Raw genomic sequence first — 17806 nt, 5'->3', positions numbered from 1 at the left:
CCAAAACTAAAAAAAAAAATACAATTGACTTTACAATGCATATTTTACAAAAAAATCACCCACAAGAAATTCCGTGAGTCAAATTAATTTTCATCATCGTTTACGGTATCTATAATTCTGACAAATAGAATCATTCAATATGTAATACAGGAAATCTGAGTGAAAAATAATGATAAGGACAAGTCATTGAGTTATAATGTACTACGTAGTAATATTACTTCAATGGGACAAGTAAATAATTTCCTGAAATTATTATGGCAAAGCACAGACATCTAATTACTAGTTACGGGTCCAAAGCATTCACACCTACTAGGCATAAAAAAAAGAAAGCTAGCGAAAGGTCGTGGGTTCGATTACCACCTTAGACAATTTGATTTTTTCAAGTTATTTAAAATTTAGTTTGAGATGCGACTCTTAACGCTAGAAAACTTTAATATCTAAAACTAAAAGAAAACAAACGAACAACCTCGCATAATTTGTACCTTCGTCAATTTTTTGTCGTTAAGACCAAAAAGTGGGAAAGTAAAAAAAGAACTCGAACTCTCGTCATTATTGGTGAAAATCAATGTGTTTTCAATTTACAACGTTTAACGTTGATAATGCATTGATTAATAATAAATTAATTAGCCATTGATTAAAATATTATGATTGCTATTTAATAAAGGACATTTAATTAGTTATGAATGGGGATAATTGACTACAATTAAAATCATATTACCTAGTAACGTATAGCCTGACCAGGAACATAAAAACCCTGGCATAGAGGCGCGTCAATTGCATTTGATAGTGCAACACTGAGTACAGTCGTACCTGTGTTAAATTAATAGGCTAACTTTATGTATCAGGATTCAGGATTACGGGCTAATTTGGTATTTTCATGAATTAACGAAAAAATATTATTATAGGTAACCTGGTTTAAATAAATTAAATGAAAACATCAATCGAGCTAGTAGGATTTATTTTATTATTCATCAATAATCAAATTCAGAACTTGAATATTCAACTGCAATGTCTGCTCATGAACGCTTCAAACTCGGTACTTCTTTCCCAATTCCATAAAATTCAACACTTAGAAAGTGACAAAAAACTTTAAAATAGGTAGTTGAAACAAACCACAGCTAATTTTCATAGTGGACTGTACTATACGATAAACATGTCAGTCAATTTGACACCCTTGTCGGAAAAATTATTCAATGAAAATATTGTCCGAACCCTTAGTATTTCTCTTCGACAAATACTTTAACACATTGTGAACCACTTTTCTTTCACGACTATGAAAAGATTTTAGCAATTTAATTCACAAAATCAATTGCGCACATTTAAAATAAAGTTTGTTTACACTTTGACAGCAATAGACTGACATGCAAGGTGACATGACAATGAAGTTTTCAGTTACTGTTGCCATTAAAAGAAATTAGTACCATTAGTTTTCCGCAACATGGCGAGGGTTTTTATGTTCCTGGTCAGGCTATACCTAGATAATATTATGATATTTGTGATTTTATGTATAGCCTGACCAGGAACATAAAAACCCTCGCCATGTTGCGGAAAACTAATGGTACTAATTTCTTTTAATGGCAACAGTAACTGAAAACTTCATTGACATGTCACCTTGCATGTCAGTCTATTGTTGTCAAAGTGTAAACAAACTTTATTTTAAATGTGTGCAATTGATTTTGTGAATTAAATTGCTAAAATCTTTTTATAGTCGTGAAAGAAAAGTGGTTCACGGTGTGTTAATGTATTTGTCGAAGAGAAATACTAAGGGTTCGGACAATATTTTCATTGAATAATGTTTCCGACAAAGGTTGTCAAATTGACTGACATGTTTATCGTATAGTACAGTCCACTATGAAAATTAGCTGTAGTCTGTTTCAACTACCCATTTTAAAGTTTTTTGTTACTTTCTAAGTTTTGAATTTTATGGAATTGGGAAAGAAGTACCGAGTTTGAAGCGTTCATGAGCAGACATTGCAGTTGAATATTCAAGTTCTGAATTTGATTATTGATGAATAATAAAATAAATCCTACTAGCTCGATTGATGGTTTCATTTAATTTATTTAAACCAGGTTACCTTTAATAATATTTTTCGTTCATTTATGAAAATATCAAATTAGCCCGTAATCCTGAATCCTGATACATAAATTTAGCCTATTAATTTAACACATGTCCGACTGTACTCAGTGTTGCACTATCAAATGCAATTGAAGCGCCTCTATGCCAGGGTTTTTATGTTCCTGGTCAGGCTATACTCTTGTGTTATACAATACTGTCACTGATTAGACACACAAAAGGAATATAAATTAGGTACCTACAAGGTTCTAACTTTACATTAATTTTTAACCGACTTCAAAAAAGGAGGAGTTTCTATTATTGTAAAGAGTTTTAACAACCTCTAGCGCTCTCAAGTGCGCGAATGTTTGCACAGTTTGTGAATATTTCAAGTAGCAAATCTGGGCAGATGTGAAACGACCCCAGACTATGGGCTGTAGTCTAGACAGGCCAGAGACGCCACTCGAATGAGGAAGGATAGGAAACTTATAGTGGGGAAATTGTTAAAATTTATGTTAACAGGCTCAATTACTGAAGATAAGTAACTCTTTAATTGTTTTTTTTTCAGCAGTTTACATGTTGTATACAGTAAAAGATATACGACAGAAAAGTATTAATTCATTTGTCATTATTATTAATTTTATTACTTACCTACATAATTAATATTATGAATAAATTATTATTATTTTTATAATGGTAACTTAAAATACAAATATGTATCTATAAATCTGATCTTATTTTTAATTAATAATCATTGTATTCGCAGCCGTCAATTAATTTTCCGCGTTAATTTTCTACGTAATATATTTTTAAAATTTGCAACAGTAAGCAGCTCATATCTTACATAATAACTTCATTTTTTACAACTTTTCATCACATATTTTATTAAGTGGCGAGACTATACTTAAACTCTAAAAACCAAGAGCCATTGTTTTGAGTGTTAATTGTATGCATCGGAACATCGAATTGCAGACTAATAAGTTCCCCCAATTCAAGCACAAAGGCCGTGTATAGAAGCTCTACCGCGAAACAAAGCACGCACGTAAAAACGAAAAGAAATTTTAATCAAACAAAATTGTTCCTTATACACACTTATTGTGCGTCGACAATAATATCCACACAAAGCGGGAGCGGTAGGGTGGCCTTATTTTACGGGAGAAAAAATAAATGTGCGTGAAGATGTTTAGACCGTCTAAATTACTCTAAAATCAGACACAAACTGTGTACTGTCGCCGGGAGGTAAGGTGTTTTCTCTGAGTTTGGACCAAGAAACTCTATAAAATACCTATTGATAATAATCTTTGACGTGACATAATATTAATTTAAAATTGGATGGGAGGTTTACTACGAAAATAAATAAATTGTACATTTGTGGGCCAAGTATTTGCCGCTCTCTTTCTCCATTAGATCCAATAATAGCATTATGAGACTGGAATATAACTAAACTATGCTATGGCTTCATTGTTTTATCTTTAAAAGCTTTATCAAAAGAATGCTTGAATTACTAATCTGGGTAAACACAGAATTTGATAAGGACACATTTTACAATAGAATATTTAATAAAAAATACATAATATTTGCCTCGACAATTTTCTTATAAAATCAGTAAAAACCTACTCGAAAATCTACTATGCTATGGCCTCATTGTTTTATCTTTAAAAGCTTTATCAAAAGAATGCTTGAATTACTAATCTGGGTAAACACAGAATTTGATAAGGACACATTTTACAATAGAATATTTAATAAAAAATACATAATATTTGCCTCGACAATTTTCTTATAAAATCAGTAAAAACCTACTCGAAAATCTACTATGCTATGGCCTCATTGTTTTATCTTTAAAAGCTTTATCAAAAGAATGCTTGAATTACTAATCTGGGTAAACACAGAATTTGATAAGGACACATTTTACAATAGAATATTTAATAAAAAATACATAATATTTGCCTCGAAAATTTTATTATAAAATCAGTAAAAACCTACTCGAAAATCTCAACTCATTTTAAATTAATTGGCGGTGTTTTACTCATCATTTTCCCTGTCATCTGACGTCATCGTTGTAAAACCCGAAGAAATCCTGCCGCAACCGGTCGCGTGGGCACCCCAGGACGGCTGGCGCATGCAGCGTTCACCGTGGCGCGAGTTAGTAGTAGCCCCGCGTGCTCGCGGCGAACCTGTCTCGAGGGCCTACGCGCGCCTCCGCTCATCACGAAACTCCGAACTTACAATTACAAACACCAATTTTACCACTGTGCAAAAAAAAATTACGTGATTCTCACTCAAAAAAGTGTGGTTCCCGAAAAGTTTTAGTGCTTTCAGTGTCAGCTGTGCGTGTTGTCTCTCTCTATTCCGCGGAAAGGGAAAGGAAGGGATTACGCAGGGCGCGTTGTTTTGTTTTCGTAATACTCGACAAAATAGAGCGGATTCACTAAAAGTAAGTGTGGACCTTTCGTATTATAATTATGTATGCTAAGTCTTAAATAAACAAGTCAACAAGTCGTATATCTTATGAGATATTTACTTCACAAATGATTCATTTCAGTATTTTCACGATAAGACAACATAACTTACTCAAAAGCTTTTTGTTTTACTTAAAAAATATAGGTACAACATAAGTAAAATTCTATCAACAAAATATTAAAATAAAAGCTCTACATTATGCTGCAGAACATAAAAGCTCTGCTAATCAAATATATTCTTAATTAATACATAGATTAAAAAACTTTTCACTAATAAATATTTCCTTAAAGTTTACTTCAAAGTTCGCAAGAGTGAATAAACTTTTGCCTACGGTGCAGTGCAGAAACCATAGACATTTATTGTCTCTACACTGAGTTTTTCTTTTTCCGGTTTCTTCCTTACTAATTCTTACTTCTAATACACTAAAACAAACTTCCTATTCCAATAATAAATATCAAAATACAACTTTAAAAGCTCACTAAACATCTAAACCACAGTTTCGTGTTTGGTAGAGTGGCTGGTCATGTGGACGGTTCCAATTAAACGTTTATAAATAGGCACACTTAGACTACTTGCGGCTAACTTGCGAACAGTGTACAATATACAGACTTGAATATAAATATCGCGCTGATTTGTACACCAAATTACAGTTTATGTAGAGTAATGACAGTTTCAAATAGTCAATAGAATGCTAATTACTGAATTCCTGCTTAGAAATTGTAAGTATTGTGTAAGTATCTCTGAAATAAATAGTGATGGATTACTCTGTGAAAAGTGTGATGACAATATTTTTACAAGATAATGTAGTTAAATTGGAGGAGTTAAATTGGAGCATAATGATAACAATAGTGAAAATGCAAGGCAAACAGTTAATTGAAGAAAAAATACCTTTTGTTGTCTAGTTTTTATAGCGAATTATAGTAGACAAAGACATTTCATTCAACCTATTTGTAATACTTGTATTAAACAAAAAACGTCTACGTTAGCGGCCGAGACAGACAAAATTAAGCTTTATTGAAGTAGAAGACCCACTTGACTTTAATTGCTCATATACTCTATTACTAGTTTATTACTATCGTAGATAATTATTAATGCTAAAAGCTTTCATAAACATGATTATTACTTGAATCGAATTGAGGAACAGTTTATAAGGTTTGCATTATGTTGACCCACTTAAGCGCTGTCTGTGTTTACGAGTAGTTATTTTGCTATAGAGACGTCAAAATTGTTTGTTAATCAATATTACTTATGTTTTTGTTCTTGATGTCCCTTTAAATTAATATTATATTAGCTAACATAGGTTCACTTTTATTACCTACTGAAAGTTAGTAATGAGATTTTGTATTCGTACAATAACAAAAACGGATAAAATAATAATTAATTTTAACGAAAAACAAGTCCCAGATACCTACTTATAAGGCTAAGGCTATATTAGCTTTTCACAAGTGACTGAATTTTCCTGAATCAGCCTAACTGTTCCCAACATACTATTTCTTTTTAATATTAACATGAACATGTCTCACCAGTTACTTAAAATTCTTAGAGCAATCTAAGAACGAAACCGGTATACCTGGTAAATGCGAATTCATTTTCTGTCAAATAGGAACAAAATAAATTATGGATGTAGGTATGTTATACTAACAACACGCGTGTGGAGATTGTAGAGAGTAATGGCCAATTTTTTGCGGTCAAGGACGTCGCTGGTTCGCTATGCTACTCTAACGGTCAATGCCATACATCAATCAAACTTAATAAGTTATATTTATGTCATTTTTTCTTAATAATATGTAGGTATTTCCTTTAAGTAAACATTATGCTGTTGAAACATTGTTAAACAAATAAAATACTTATAGGAAACGTTATTAGAAAGTATTTTCGTAGTAAAACTTAAATCTCCAATTATCGTCAACTGATGTCAGCGAATAAAAGCAGTCAATCATACTAAACATCGTGTACTGTGTGTACTAATATCACTTTAGTGACACTAGGAAGAAGTTTTGTAGAAAAATCCAAAATCATTTATTTGTAAAAAGCTCATTTTACCTAATGCAGATAATTTTGTCAATTTCTTCTTCTGTTGTTTGCATTTGGACTACGACAACTTATTCGTCTTATTATTGAAGTATACAGTTAAATGTAAGGTCCATCCAACATAATTAATATGAGTATAGTGAATTATATAGGTATAAAATAATAATAATAAACTTAAATACTGCGTAATTATGACAACATGTTTGATAACTACAAATTCCTCCTTGCTTTATTTGTCGTCATTCATTAAACCATAAGTTATAAATATTATGTTACCCACAAATGAAGTACGTTCTTTGTCACACCTATATACATTTAACATGAACTTTTGGAGTTTGACCCGCGTAGTGAACTCGTATAACTTAATTGGCCAACGTCTGTATTTAGTTTCAGAGATATTTTCAGAAAATGAAGACTTACGACTTTTAAAATAAAGACACTGAAAAAATAAAGCTTTTTTGTATTTCAAAAAGCAAATGTTTGTCTATTGGAAAAACAACTGAAAACTGTCTTTACCTGTTAAAAATAAGTTCGTAAATTAATTTTCAATTCGATTGTATTAACAAATATTCTGAGGTTATTGACAGTACACAAACACTGTAGTTAAGCATATTAAAAGTGAAAATAACAAAATTTAAAACTGAGATAAAATACTTTACTCAGATAATAATTTCTTGAGGGAAAAAATATTATTTCTTTACGTGTTCCTGTACTGTCATAACAATTTATTATAGTCTAGTTATAGCAGTGTACCTACCTTATGAAGGAAGATTTATGTTAAGGGCAGGAGTTATCTCGCGAACATAATTTAGCGTTCTCCTTATCGAGAGTTAACTTGCAGCGTTATTTTGTCATCGACTTGCGACTGGAGAGGGCTTTGTTATCGTGGATATCCTGTTTTCAATGTTAATGTGCTGTACTTGAATAAGTAGGTACTCTACATAGTAAGATCAATTTTGACCTCGCATATTTATTTGATTTCCTCCCTTTCATATAAGCTATGAAGTGTATTTGATTTGATTAAAAATGTTATAAATTACTTTTCTGTTGCAGAAATCGCTTCAATATCTTGTACATACAAGAATATTATAAGTAAAGAGCAAACAATACCACCACCCACGAAGATAGATAACGCAGATCCCGCAGGAGTTAATCTGGCGCATGGAGACAGGAAGCATGTCGATAGTGCGGCCCTAGAGTACTCCCCTGAGGGACTCCTCGCTCTAACATGCCCAGCTGACAGTATACGCTCCGAGACAATGCCGGCGGCACCAAAACAAACAAATGCAACACCAAATATAAAACCCTGTAAAGAAACATCGACTGAGAATAACATATTAACTTTTTACGTCGTAGCTATTAAAGATAGAAATATGGCCAACGGTAACCATTCCAATGATAATTTAGACGAAATTCACGAAACGACTGATTTAGATAGATGTAGGATAAACGAATGTTCCGAAACTCGATGCCTTCCACGATGCGTGTTGCATAAGAAAGGAGTCGTATACGGAAAAGAATCGATTATGAAAAAGCTGGTGGCTGACGTATATGGTGGTGCAAGGAAGGCCGGTGATTTGAATTTTAAATGTGCGCGGGAGTGGCTGGGAGCCTTCGGGAGGACAATGGACGTGTGCGCGCGAGTGGCCCTCGTTGGGATGTTGTTGACGCTGGTAGCGACGAGCGACGCGGCGCCGGTGCGGTCGCGACCGACGAGAACTACACAACACCATGAAGGATCAGTGGTAAGTCCTCACTTTTATATAACTTACGTTTAGCGATGCGAATGTGCGCGTTCTCGGTAGTCTGTTGACTTTCCTTGATAATAAAAGAGTCCACATTTATAAAGAGTGGTTTTGTAACAAGTACAGTGTTAAAGAGGGTGCTTGACATAGTGACATCAATGCTAGATATAGCGTAACTGTAAACCGTAGATGTCTGTCAGAGAATATCTTCAGGATAGGTTCTCGTGAAAAATAACCCCTTAAACTAGGTATGCGTATAAATAATATCGGTAAATAATTAGAAAAATCATAGCACTGTTTATAATAAATTAGGAACGGCTCCATTTACGACCCTTTGCATGTACTCATGGAGAGTGCGCTCGAATTTCCTATAAAAAAGACCCTCCAGTTCTTTACATCCGGGTGAAGCGTTATCAAAAGTTTGAAAGGAAAAGTGGATACAGAAAGACATTGTCTGGTAAATCAGACAGGTCGAGATGGCTCAGACAATGGCGTATAATAAGCAGTGAGTTCCGGCGAGCGCAGACGACGTTAAGGGCGCAACTCGTCAGGATATCTATCTGCTTGGTATGCGTGGGGCAGTTGAGACTCACTTCATGTAAATATGGCGCTCGGATGGTCGTATTTTCGATTTATGAGGAAAAGAAACCTCATTTTTTATGAAAGTAAGATATTGTTTTATCGGTACTTGAAAAGCGTTACTTACTATAGCACCTGCGAATATATTAAAATAAAGTTTTAAATGCCACAATAATAATTAATCTTTTTGGGAGAATTATAATTTCCTGAACAATATAACGTAAAATAAAAGTTTACTTAGATAGATTCCCTCTAATCTGGCAGATTGAAACTACAATGTTGGAATTCAGACACAATGTTACGCAGCCTTTTATTTCCCCCGAGATAGCAGGTATCACTGCCTCCCCCATGCCATCTACAGACAGAAATCGCCTTTTCCGCCACATACATTACACGGCACGAATCTTCACGATGAATGCATCCACTCCATCCCGGGATCGTTTGATGCCTCCTTAAAAGGGAACTTCTTAGACGGATTAACTGGCATTTTAAGGCGTATTTCCGAGTGCCGGTAATGCGGGGACAAAAAGCCCGCGTGTCGTATTAGATTAGTGGCAGTGACAGACGTGCGGACTGTTTTGAGATTAATGGGGTAAGTGACGAGTGGGCAGCGTTGGGCAGAGCTACCGTATTTGATCACAATCTCGATTCTCACGAATTCTTTTGAGTACTTCGCAATTCTTTTCAAACGTTCAGGATGGATGCAACTAAACCTAAATATCTCATTATCTAGAGCAGTAGGTACACTCAAACTAAATGACTAATAATTTACTTGACTGACCGATGCATAGCGCAATTCTGTAATTATTCGTGCTTTTGTTTTTAAACAAATTGGGCACTATTTTTGATCTCGCTTGAGTACTTTTAGTCCTGTTATCACTCGATACTTGGATTCTTCTACTTTATTCAGAACACCGGGACATTACCTACTAAAGTCAAGTGGTTAGTCCTGGAAGACATCTTGGCTCGTTTATATCGCAGACCGTTACAAATTTCAAAAATCCGACAAATTTTCATTGGCTCCCAGCGGTTGACGACGCCATTTATTTTCGGGACTCGGGAAGATTCATGGAATCTATTCTATTACTTCTTTCGGTGGGGAAGTGATAAGTGGTAGTTTGGAATGGCCCTTGAGCCCGATGTTTTTAAATCTCCAGAAGTAAATCTTTTATCGTCTGAGAATAATGTTTTGCATAAACTTCTCTATTTTTCTGTCTACACTGCATAATATAAAAGATACATAGTTTTAAAATGGACATGTTTGTGTAATAATAAAATTAATTAATGATAAAAATTGGAAGGATAAAAATATTGATCAACATTGTGCACGTCTACAACAGCGATAACGATTTTAAAATATAAATACATAGGCTAATTAATAGTCTCATTGTCCGAAGATAATAGATTGTGTTTCAAATCTATGACTGACTCTACATATCAAATAACAGAGGTCACAAAAAGTCGGATGCTTGAGTTATACGTGATGATCACACATAATTATCTCAAAATCTTCACTCAATAAAAAGAGTTTCATTCACAAAACTATCGCCATGGGCGGGACGAGTTACTCAAATCAGGGATTCAGTTAATTACAGCTTAAACAAACGCGCGGTTAGCAGCTTCCTGTGCTCGCATCTAGGCCATGTTTGCGTTAAACTGCAGGTTAAACTCTGGTTATGTAAAGTGATAAATGTTGTAACAGTATGGTAATTGTTTTGCTGACCCTGGTCTTATTTATCTGAAATGTCAATATCACATAATATGAAGGAATTTGTTTTTACTTTTTAAATTGGCATTAATAACTCTGTGGAATGTAAACTGGGTGATATGCTTATACAAATAAGTATACAACCTACGAGATTTTGAAATGTTCTCATTTACTTATGGGTTTTTCGTATTGCTGGTATGTGTGTGTTGTGTCAAGTGATCAATTTTATGTATTATATTTCCGCAGTATACATCTTTCTAAGAATAATTTTCTCATCATTTGCATAGATAGGACATGAGTATGAGTATTGTTAGCAATCTTGTATGTTGGATACAGGCAGCAAAAACGAAGTGTAAGCAGAATACCTTCTACTTGAAACAAAGGGTGTCTGGACGCTGACATAGGGTTGTCGACCAACAATTTAATTTATTTTACAAGATAAGATTTCATAAAATTTTCTGGTTACGTGCCCATTTCTTTGTAAGTGGCATACAGTATTTTATGTATGACTGATTTTTGGAATTTCATTTTTAAGATAAGTTTATGTTTTAAAATTAGTGATGGGCCGACTATGGTCTTTGCCGACTAACCGACTAGCCGACTAATCGGTTTTCAAATTGCCGACTAGTCGGCCGACTAATCGGCAATGCCGATCATTCTAATACCTACTTGTCCGAAGAATAATACTAGATTTCTAAAGAGATAAATATAACTTCTTGAGAAATGAGATTTCTTTAATATGAGAAAAAAATAATAAAAAGCAACATTACAATCACCTAACAGTACCTAAGGTAGATGTCATAATTTTCGACGGCGGAGGGGTCAGAGGAGGTGACAATATGATCACCTCCTGCTGGGTTAGGATGCGCGCCGTGATAATATTCTTACTTATCGACGTCAAATGGGCAAAATTGCGCTTATCGCGGCACGCATCCTAGGCCCACTGATTCCTCTCCACCCTCCACGGTGATAGTCAGCGAGCTGAGGGCGTGGGGGTGTGTACCCCGGCCTGCATAGCACGGACTACTACCACCATCGGATAGGCAGGGCCCGCCATACAGGTGGACAATTGCCGGGACGGACTGTGATAGTTGATGGCTTTGTCCGGATTCCCATAGTTCTTCACACTAAGGCGATCGACGGAGCTCAAGGGCTATTATTTATGTGGGTATTCCTCATCCTTCCGATGAGAGGAGCCCCACATAATGTACCACTTCCCCGCAGAATAGGTATGCAATTCCATGTATAATGTATAATATGTTCCCCGAAAAAAAAATGTCAATTTTTATATGGACATAAACTTTTCACATTTTTGATGATTTCCTGGTAATCTTAACTTTGTATGAATTTAGACTGATTGCCAAAATTTTAAATCTGGTGAAACCACTTTTTACTGAATCATCTTGGTGATTATGAGTTTTATTTCATTCACAAATTTAATTTTCTAATCCGCCGATTATAATCGGCATATTTTGCCGAATAATCGTCACTAGTCGGCCGACTACAAATGATGCCGAATAGTCGGCTTTCCCGACTAGTCGGCGACTAGTCGGCGACTAGTCGGCCCATCTCTATTTAAAATCGTCTGAGTACATTTTAAAAGTAATAATTTTACTTTTTAATAATAATGTATGTTTGATAAGATACATTTTTTATAAAATTAGCATTAGTAATATATCTAATTTATTGATTAAAAGATGTGGTTCGTAAAATAAATATCAAAAAAAATTTGCGCCCAACGTGGGGCTCGAACCCACGACCCTGAGATTAAGAGTCTCATGCTCTACCGACTGAGCTAGCCGGGCTTGAAGGCATTCGCTGAAATTATCGATATTAATCAATGCGATAGCACTATTAAACATGTGGCTGACGTGGCAGTGTGCCAAGCCAAGTTATTATCAGTTAATTTATAGTAGGTAAACAATCATCAATAATAAATTGACAGACGTTTATTCTTTACAGTTATCTGCACAATATTTTAAAGAGTGAAAAGTAAGTTTTGGTGTACCAGGTTTTACTAGTCTCCAAAACTATAAACTAGTCATTTTTAAAATACGAGCATGACTGTTATAAGGAATTAATAAATAATATTAATACAAAGATACTTTTTTTCGTAATAGATTACGAGAAAGCCCGATTTTTTGCATAATTAGGTAAACTTATTTATATCCGCTTACATATGTTTAAACAGCTGATTTTGATGATGAATCCATCATTGTTGCCATCCAATCGGATGGCAACAATATTAAATAAATCGCCATTTAGACCACTATACATAATTCAATATCATGAATATTTTTACATCCATTCTCCCACATCCATTCTCTCGTGACAGTGAATCACGTAGTGCTGCAAATTACCTGAATTAAACATCCATCAGATTTTGGGTCAATGTTGTGTATTTGCCCGTAAATTTTGTAATTAGAATTTGCATTTGTAAATTGCCCTGTGATGGTCGGGCGTGCCTTAATTAGCACCTGGAAGCTTCATCAAAAGTAATTAAGTTGGAGCCTGATTAAATTTACGCCTGTGAATGGGGACCGCGCATTTACATAATAATCTCCAAGTTAGCGCCACGGCTAAGAAGTCTTAAGTAACGGAAAAGTTTGTACTCGTCTTTTTGGATGTCATTCTGCTTAGCTCAACTTGGCTAATCTGTTGGTCTTTTTGAAAATCGTTAATAATATTAATTTTGACAGCTGTGCCTGCGACTTCGTACGCGTGAAAAAACCCTTAGGTATCAGATGATTTTCTTAAGTTTGTGTTCTATTCTCGACCTGCTGAATATACACACAAAATTTAACAAGAACCGGTCAAGCTTTGGAGGAGCTTTGATACGAGAATTTTATGTTTCACAGGATACTTACTTACCTAATCAAAACTGTAGAGGTAAGGTAGTAGAGAGAGTAGAGAGGATAATTATAATCAGACTACAAGTATAAACACAATGTAACCATTAATCTGTCATATTAGAATTTATGAATACCCTCACTCCTCCATAAATCTGGCCCGGATGGTTTGGGTGTCAGTCCATGTAGGATGTAGGTAGTTATGGCCCTCCCAAACCTCATGTTGAGATAAAGTTTCACGTTTGTAATAGAATTGTTATTCAGATTTAGACGTAATTTGGAAGCTGTAGAAGTGTAAATGGTGACAAACCGCAGCGATGCGATTTCTTTACTTGAAAGTTGTTCTAAATATTATGCATAGAATTTGAAACTATAGATGAATCTGCTTGTGACCACGGCTTTAGTAACACACCTGGAACGTCAAACTGTGATTAGTGACGTGGTATCTACTAATGTAACTCATATAAAATGTCGCGTTGAGAACCGTGTTTCTCCGTTTCTCGTTGGTGGTGGGGTTTTCTCTACTTTAATACAAACCATAGAGTCACTGGATTTGAGTTATTTGGACACAGTTAGTGTGGTATTCCGTTGGCGGCTTCCAAAAGTCACTTTTAATTTTCAGTGGATACCTACACCGTAACAAAAACACACTTTTATGCTGAAATGCAAAAATACTTTTTACTTTGTAAACACTTGATAAAATCTCTCGACTTATTTGGGTTGATTCAATGTTTCAACTGTTGATTGCAGACGGTGATAACAAGTGTTGTTGAATTCTGGGAATTTCACTTATTTCGACTCATACTCATGCATTCATACGTGGTATAGTTTACAGTCATTGAGTTAACAAAATAATAAAATTGCCGTCATTTATTATCGTATTTTAACATGGACTCTACTAGTTAACGCCAACCAACGTAATAATATTTTAAAGCACAAGTACTTGTGATTATTATTTTTATTGTGAAATTAGCTTTATGACGCATCTTTCCTCTTCTTATCTTTTAAAATTAAATAAAATATAGATTATCTTTCAGATACCTAGACCTAAAAACTGTAGAATAAAATCCTAAATCACACCTTGGTCAAGACTAATCAAGAACTGGACCATTGTGTGTACTTTTGCATTTGGATAAATATCTCAAATATGCAAAGATCTTATCGTCTTTTTGTGTCACAGCATCTGTTTCTGGTGTTATTTCGCATACACATTTTATTTTCGTAATGAGGAAGCATGCGTTGATTCCAGCAGATTTTTGACTTGCAATCCAACGCTTATGTCGAGTATGCACTGGCCGGATATTACGTCTCGACAGATATATTTAGCGCCACAGACAGAGATGGATATAAATGGACATTGCATACTAGCCTGCAAATAAAAAGGACAGGTATACACTCGATGTTCAACCGTTATTTTAATTAGGTTCACCAAATTGGGACCTTGGTTTACAGAACGTGCGTTTAAAATAATTAGAGCGCTTGTATTACTATAGACATTATGCGTATTAGCCGTAGTAGTTTACGCGTTTTCTATGCCATACCTATTGGTTCTTAAATTTTATTCTAAATTCATAAATTACTAAACGAATAAGAATAAACCGAAAATGAGGTAAAGTGTATGTCTGTCGGTAATTTCAATTCAAACATGTGTAAAGTTTTGCATTTCACATGAAACAACGAAACATTTATCAGCCACTATACCACCCACACATGTTCGTAAGTAGGTTATAAATATTAACACAGCATGCCCGAAGATTTTGCCAATATTAATGACGCGCAGTAATTGTTTAATTGACTACAAGTTAGCTACAACATTCGGTCAATTAGTATTCTATTCATTCATTCATCCACCAGGTGAGGTCCGGACAATTCGGCGCAGGCGCTGTTCCGGTGACTCACGTATCCGTTGCTTTACACAACCTAAAATCAACTCTGTATCTGAAAACCTAAGAACCATTTTCATTTTAGGTTCTCACAGCTCTTTCATAGCGAAACCGCTTGCTATTGTTATTCTAAATACGTGTCTAGAGTAATATTTTTAGACAATTCTTTTAAATTTAGTGCGTGACGTCAAACAAATCGTTGACCTATATAAATCAAATCTGCGGAAATGTTTGGTATGAATCAAACTTTTTCTTTTGCAGTCCGAAAAGGTAAAGCTACTTTCTTATGTCGATGATTCACGTGCCTTGGTAACTCCTCGCACAATGCTTTGCTTTCATAATCGATACCATTATTTTGATTTTCTTGCGTCATGTTGAATGAAAACTGTGGATAGCAAAATATTTTTAGAATAAGATCTTAATTGATCAGTATTTTTAATGTAGCTGATTTCTGGTAACTTGTGGTGATATATTATTGAAAAGTCCATTAATGTTAACACTCACAGATATTAATTTATCAAAGTAACAAACAACTTGCAGCTATTTTTGCCAAATTACAAATTTGCGTGTTCCCAAAACATGTTCTAAACAGAAAATTCTTCGAAAGACCAAAATTATAAATTTTCACAGAGCAATAAATCGTCAAAATAAATGGTTAAATAAATAAATCAAGATCAAATTCAGGATGATTTAAATGCTTTCTTTCAGATCATAACTGTGTACTTATTCTTATTCATGTTGATAGAGTCATGTTATTTAATATGGACTAAGTATTACTTATTTATAGTTTTTTTACTCATTTTCGTTATGCTATTGTCTCCAGCGCCAAGTCAAGCACTTTTATACGCTGACTGTCGGTCGCCAGAGATCGAATTTCCATAAAACTTGACAAGGACTATCGCAAATCAGAATAAACCTCATTACCGTGCCATAGAGCTTAATCTTGATCGTTTGTGACTCGTAATTGTTTATAGGGCCAGTACAGTAGCAGGGCATCCTTAAAAGTGCATACAGCATTCTCTTTAGTTCCCCTTTTTATATGGTCAAGTTTATTTCTCGATGTAATAAGCGCTTGAGAACAAATGTGCGGATAGAGTTTTATAAACATTACTGGTACGAGTATATTGAACTTTATTTTCTAGGTATTTCTGTTCTAAGTATAAAAATAGAAGTTATGCTTCGTGATTTCAAACAAATCATCTGGGGGTTAACAACTATTTTTTTAAAGCCTTTTGCTGGATAAAAGGAACGTTTTCAAAAGCCTCCTCTCTATTTTGATGCAATAAGAATTATCACTAATACAGATGTAACGGTACATAATAAGCTAAACACTGTAACAATCATGATGTAAATAATTAAGTAGTTAAATGCACCTAATTCGATAACATAGTTTCGGGACTACTCGTATTCCCACCTCCGGTTCCCACCGCTGCAACTTGTGTGGATCTACAGCTTGAGCGGCAATAAAAACCCAACCATATCACACTAGTAACAAAACTGTCTGCTCTAAAGAGCCAAAGTATGAAAATTTAAGATATTAACTAATATGAGAACTGCATATTCTAACAACAGTATTTCACAAAGATGTAAATGCAGCAATAATTTTAACTTATTCTCCCTATCAGAGCAATGTTTGCTCTCTGCATCGCGCTTCTCGAGTAATCAACGACCCTTCATAAATATTCCGCCATATTTTCCACTTTAAAAACGACTCTACCATTATTTTCATGGATAATTTAGTAACAGAAAGTGCTACCTTTTACTATCTAGATTTGGCTAAGGGGTAAAAAGGCTAATAAAAGGGTATCACAAAGTGCTATGCAGTTTAGATCGCACGGTACCTAATAATTTGGTAGGTGTGAGTAACAATTACACTTTCCCCCCAGACTACTAACTCAGCCATCATTAGTTGCTTTTTACGTGCGGACGTTCTATAGATCCTGGATATACAGGAGTTGCACGTTGATGGGAATGTTTGGTGATATTTTTTGATATTTCTTTGAAAATTAGGATTTGTCATAAAATTAGGAGCCATAAAATTGTAGGAGATGCGAGTATTTACCTGTTTAGCCATAAACATTATTTTAGAAGTTTTTAGCTAATGACGACGTAATAATAATAAAAAATGCAACATATAACATAAATTGTAGTATTTTGTTAAGCATTGTAATTTTTAGAATAGGCTGAAGATACCTGACATAACTATTTATAGACGGTGTAACCGTACATATGACCTGATGACTGTAATCCTAAACAACACATTGAAGAACTGCCGTGACTAATCTTCCTAATCCTTAAAATCACAGGAACGTGGCGAGACTTGCGTGAGCACAATCCGTACAGTCAAACACACTGAAAATATAAGTTTTCCACTTAATTAGTTTCATTGTCCACATTGATATTACTTTAAGACTATTGCGTTTCTCTTTGTCAATACAACTACTTAGGTGTTACTTAAAATAAAATAAACATGATTGTAATCGCAAGTTCCTTATTTC

The 17806-nt window shown here is 34.5% G+C and overlaps 1 protein-coding gene and 1 non-coding gene across 2 annotated transcripts in view; one reads left to right on the top strand and one right to left on the bottom strand.

Moving 5' to 3' along the window:
• Window positions 1-4214: 4214 nt before the first annotated feature.
• The window catches only part of LOC135075218 (matrix metalloproteinase-2-like), a 197090-nt gene continuing 183498 nt past the window's right edge, over window positions 4215-17806 (top strand). Inside the window, exons 1-2 of the mRNA XM_063969588.1 lie at window positions 4215-4487; window positions 7598-8289. Coding sequence (XP_063825658.1) covers window positions 7804-8289 — 486 coding nt within the window. The 5' untranslated portion in view covers window positions 4215-4487; window positions 7598-7803. The remainder of the gene's footprint in view (window positions 4488-7597; window positions 8290-17806) is intronic.
• Trnak-cuu (transfer RNA lysine (anticodon CUU)) lies at window positions 12309-12381 on the bottom strand. The gene has a single exon. It is a non-coding gene; the product is annotated as a tRNA-Lys (tRNA).

Source organism: Ostrinia nubilalis, chromosome 10, assembly GCF_963855985.1.
Source record: "Ostrinia nubilalis chromosome 10, ilOstNubi1.1, whole genome shotgun sequence".
NCBI classification, from domain to species: Eukaryota; Metazoa; Arthropoda; class Insecta; order Lepidoptera; family Crambidae; genus Ostrinia; species Ostrinia nubilalis.
Note: the sequence above shows the minus strand (reverse complement) of the source record. Positions and strands in the feature narration are given on the sequence as shown.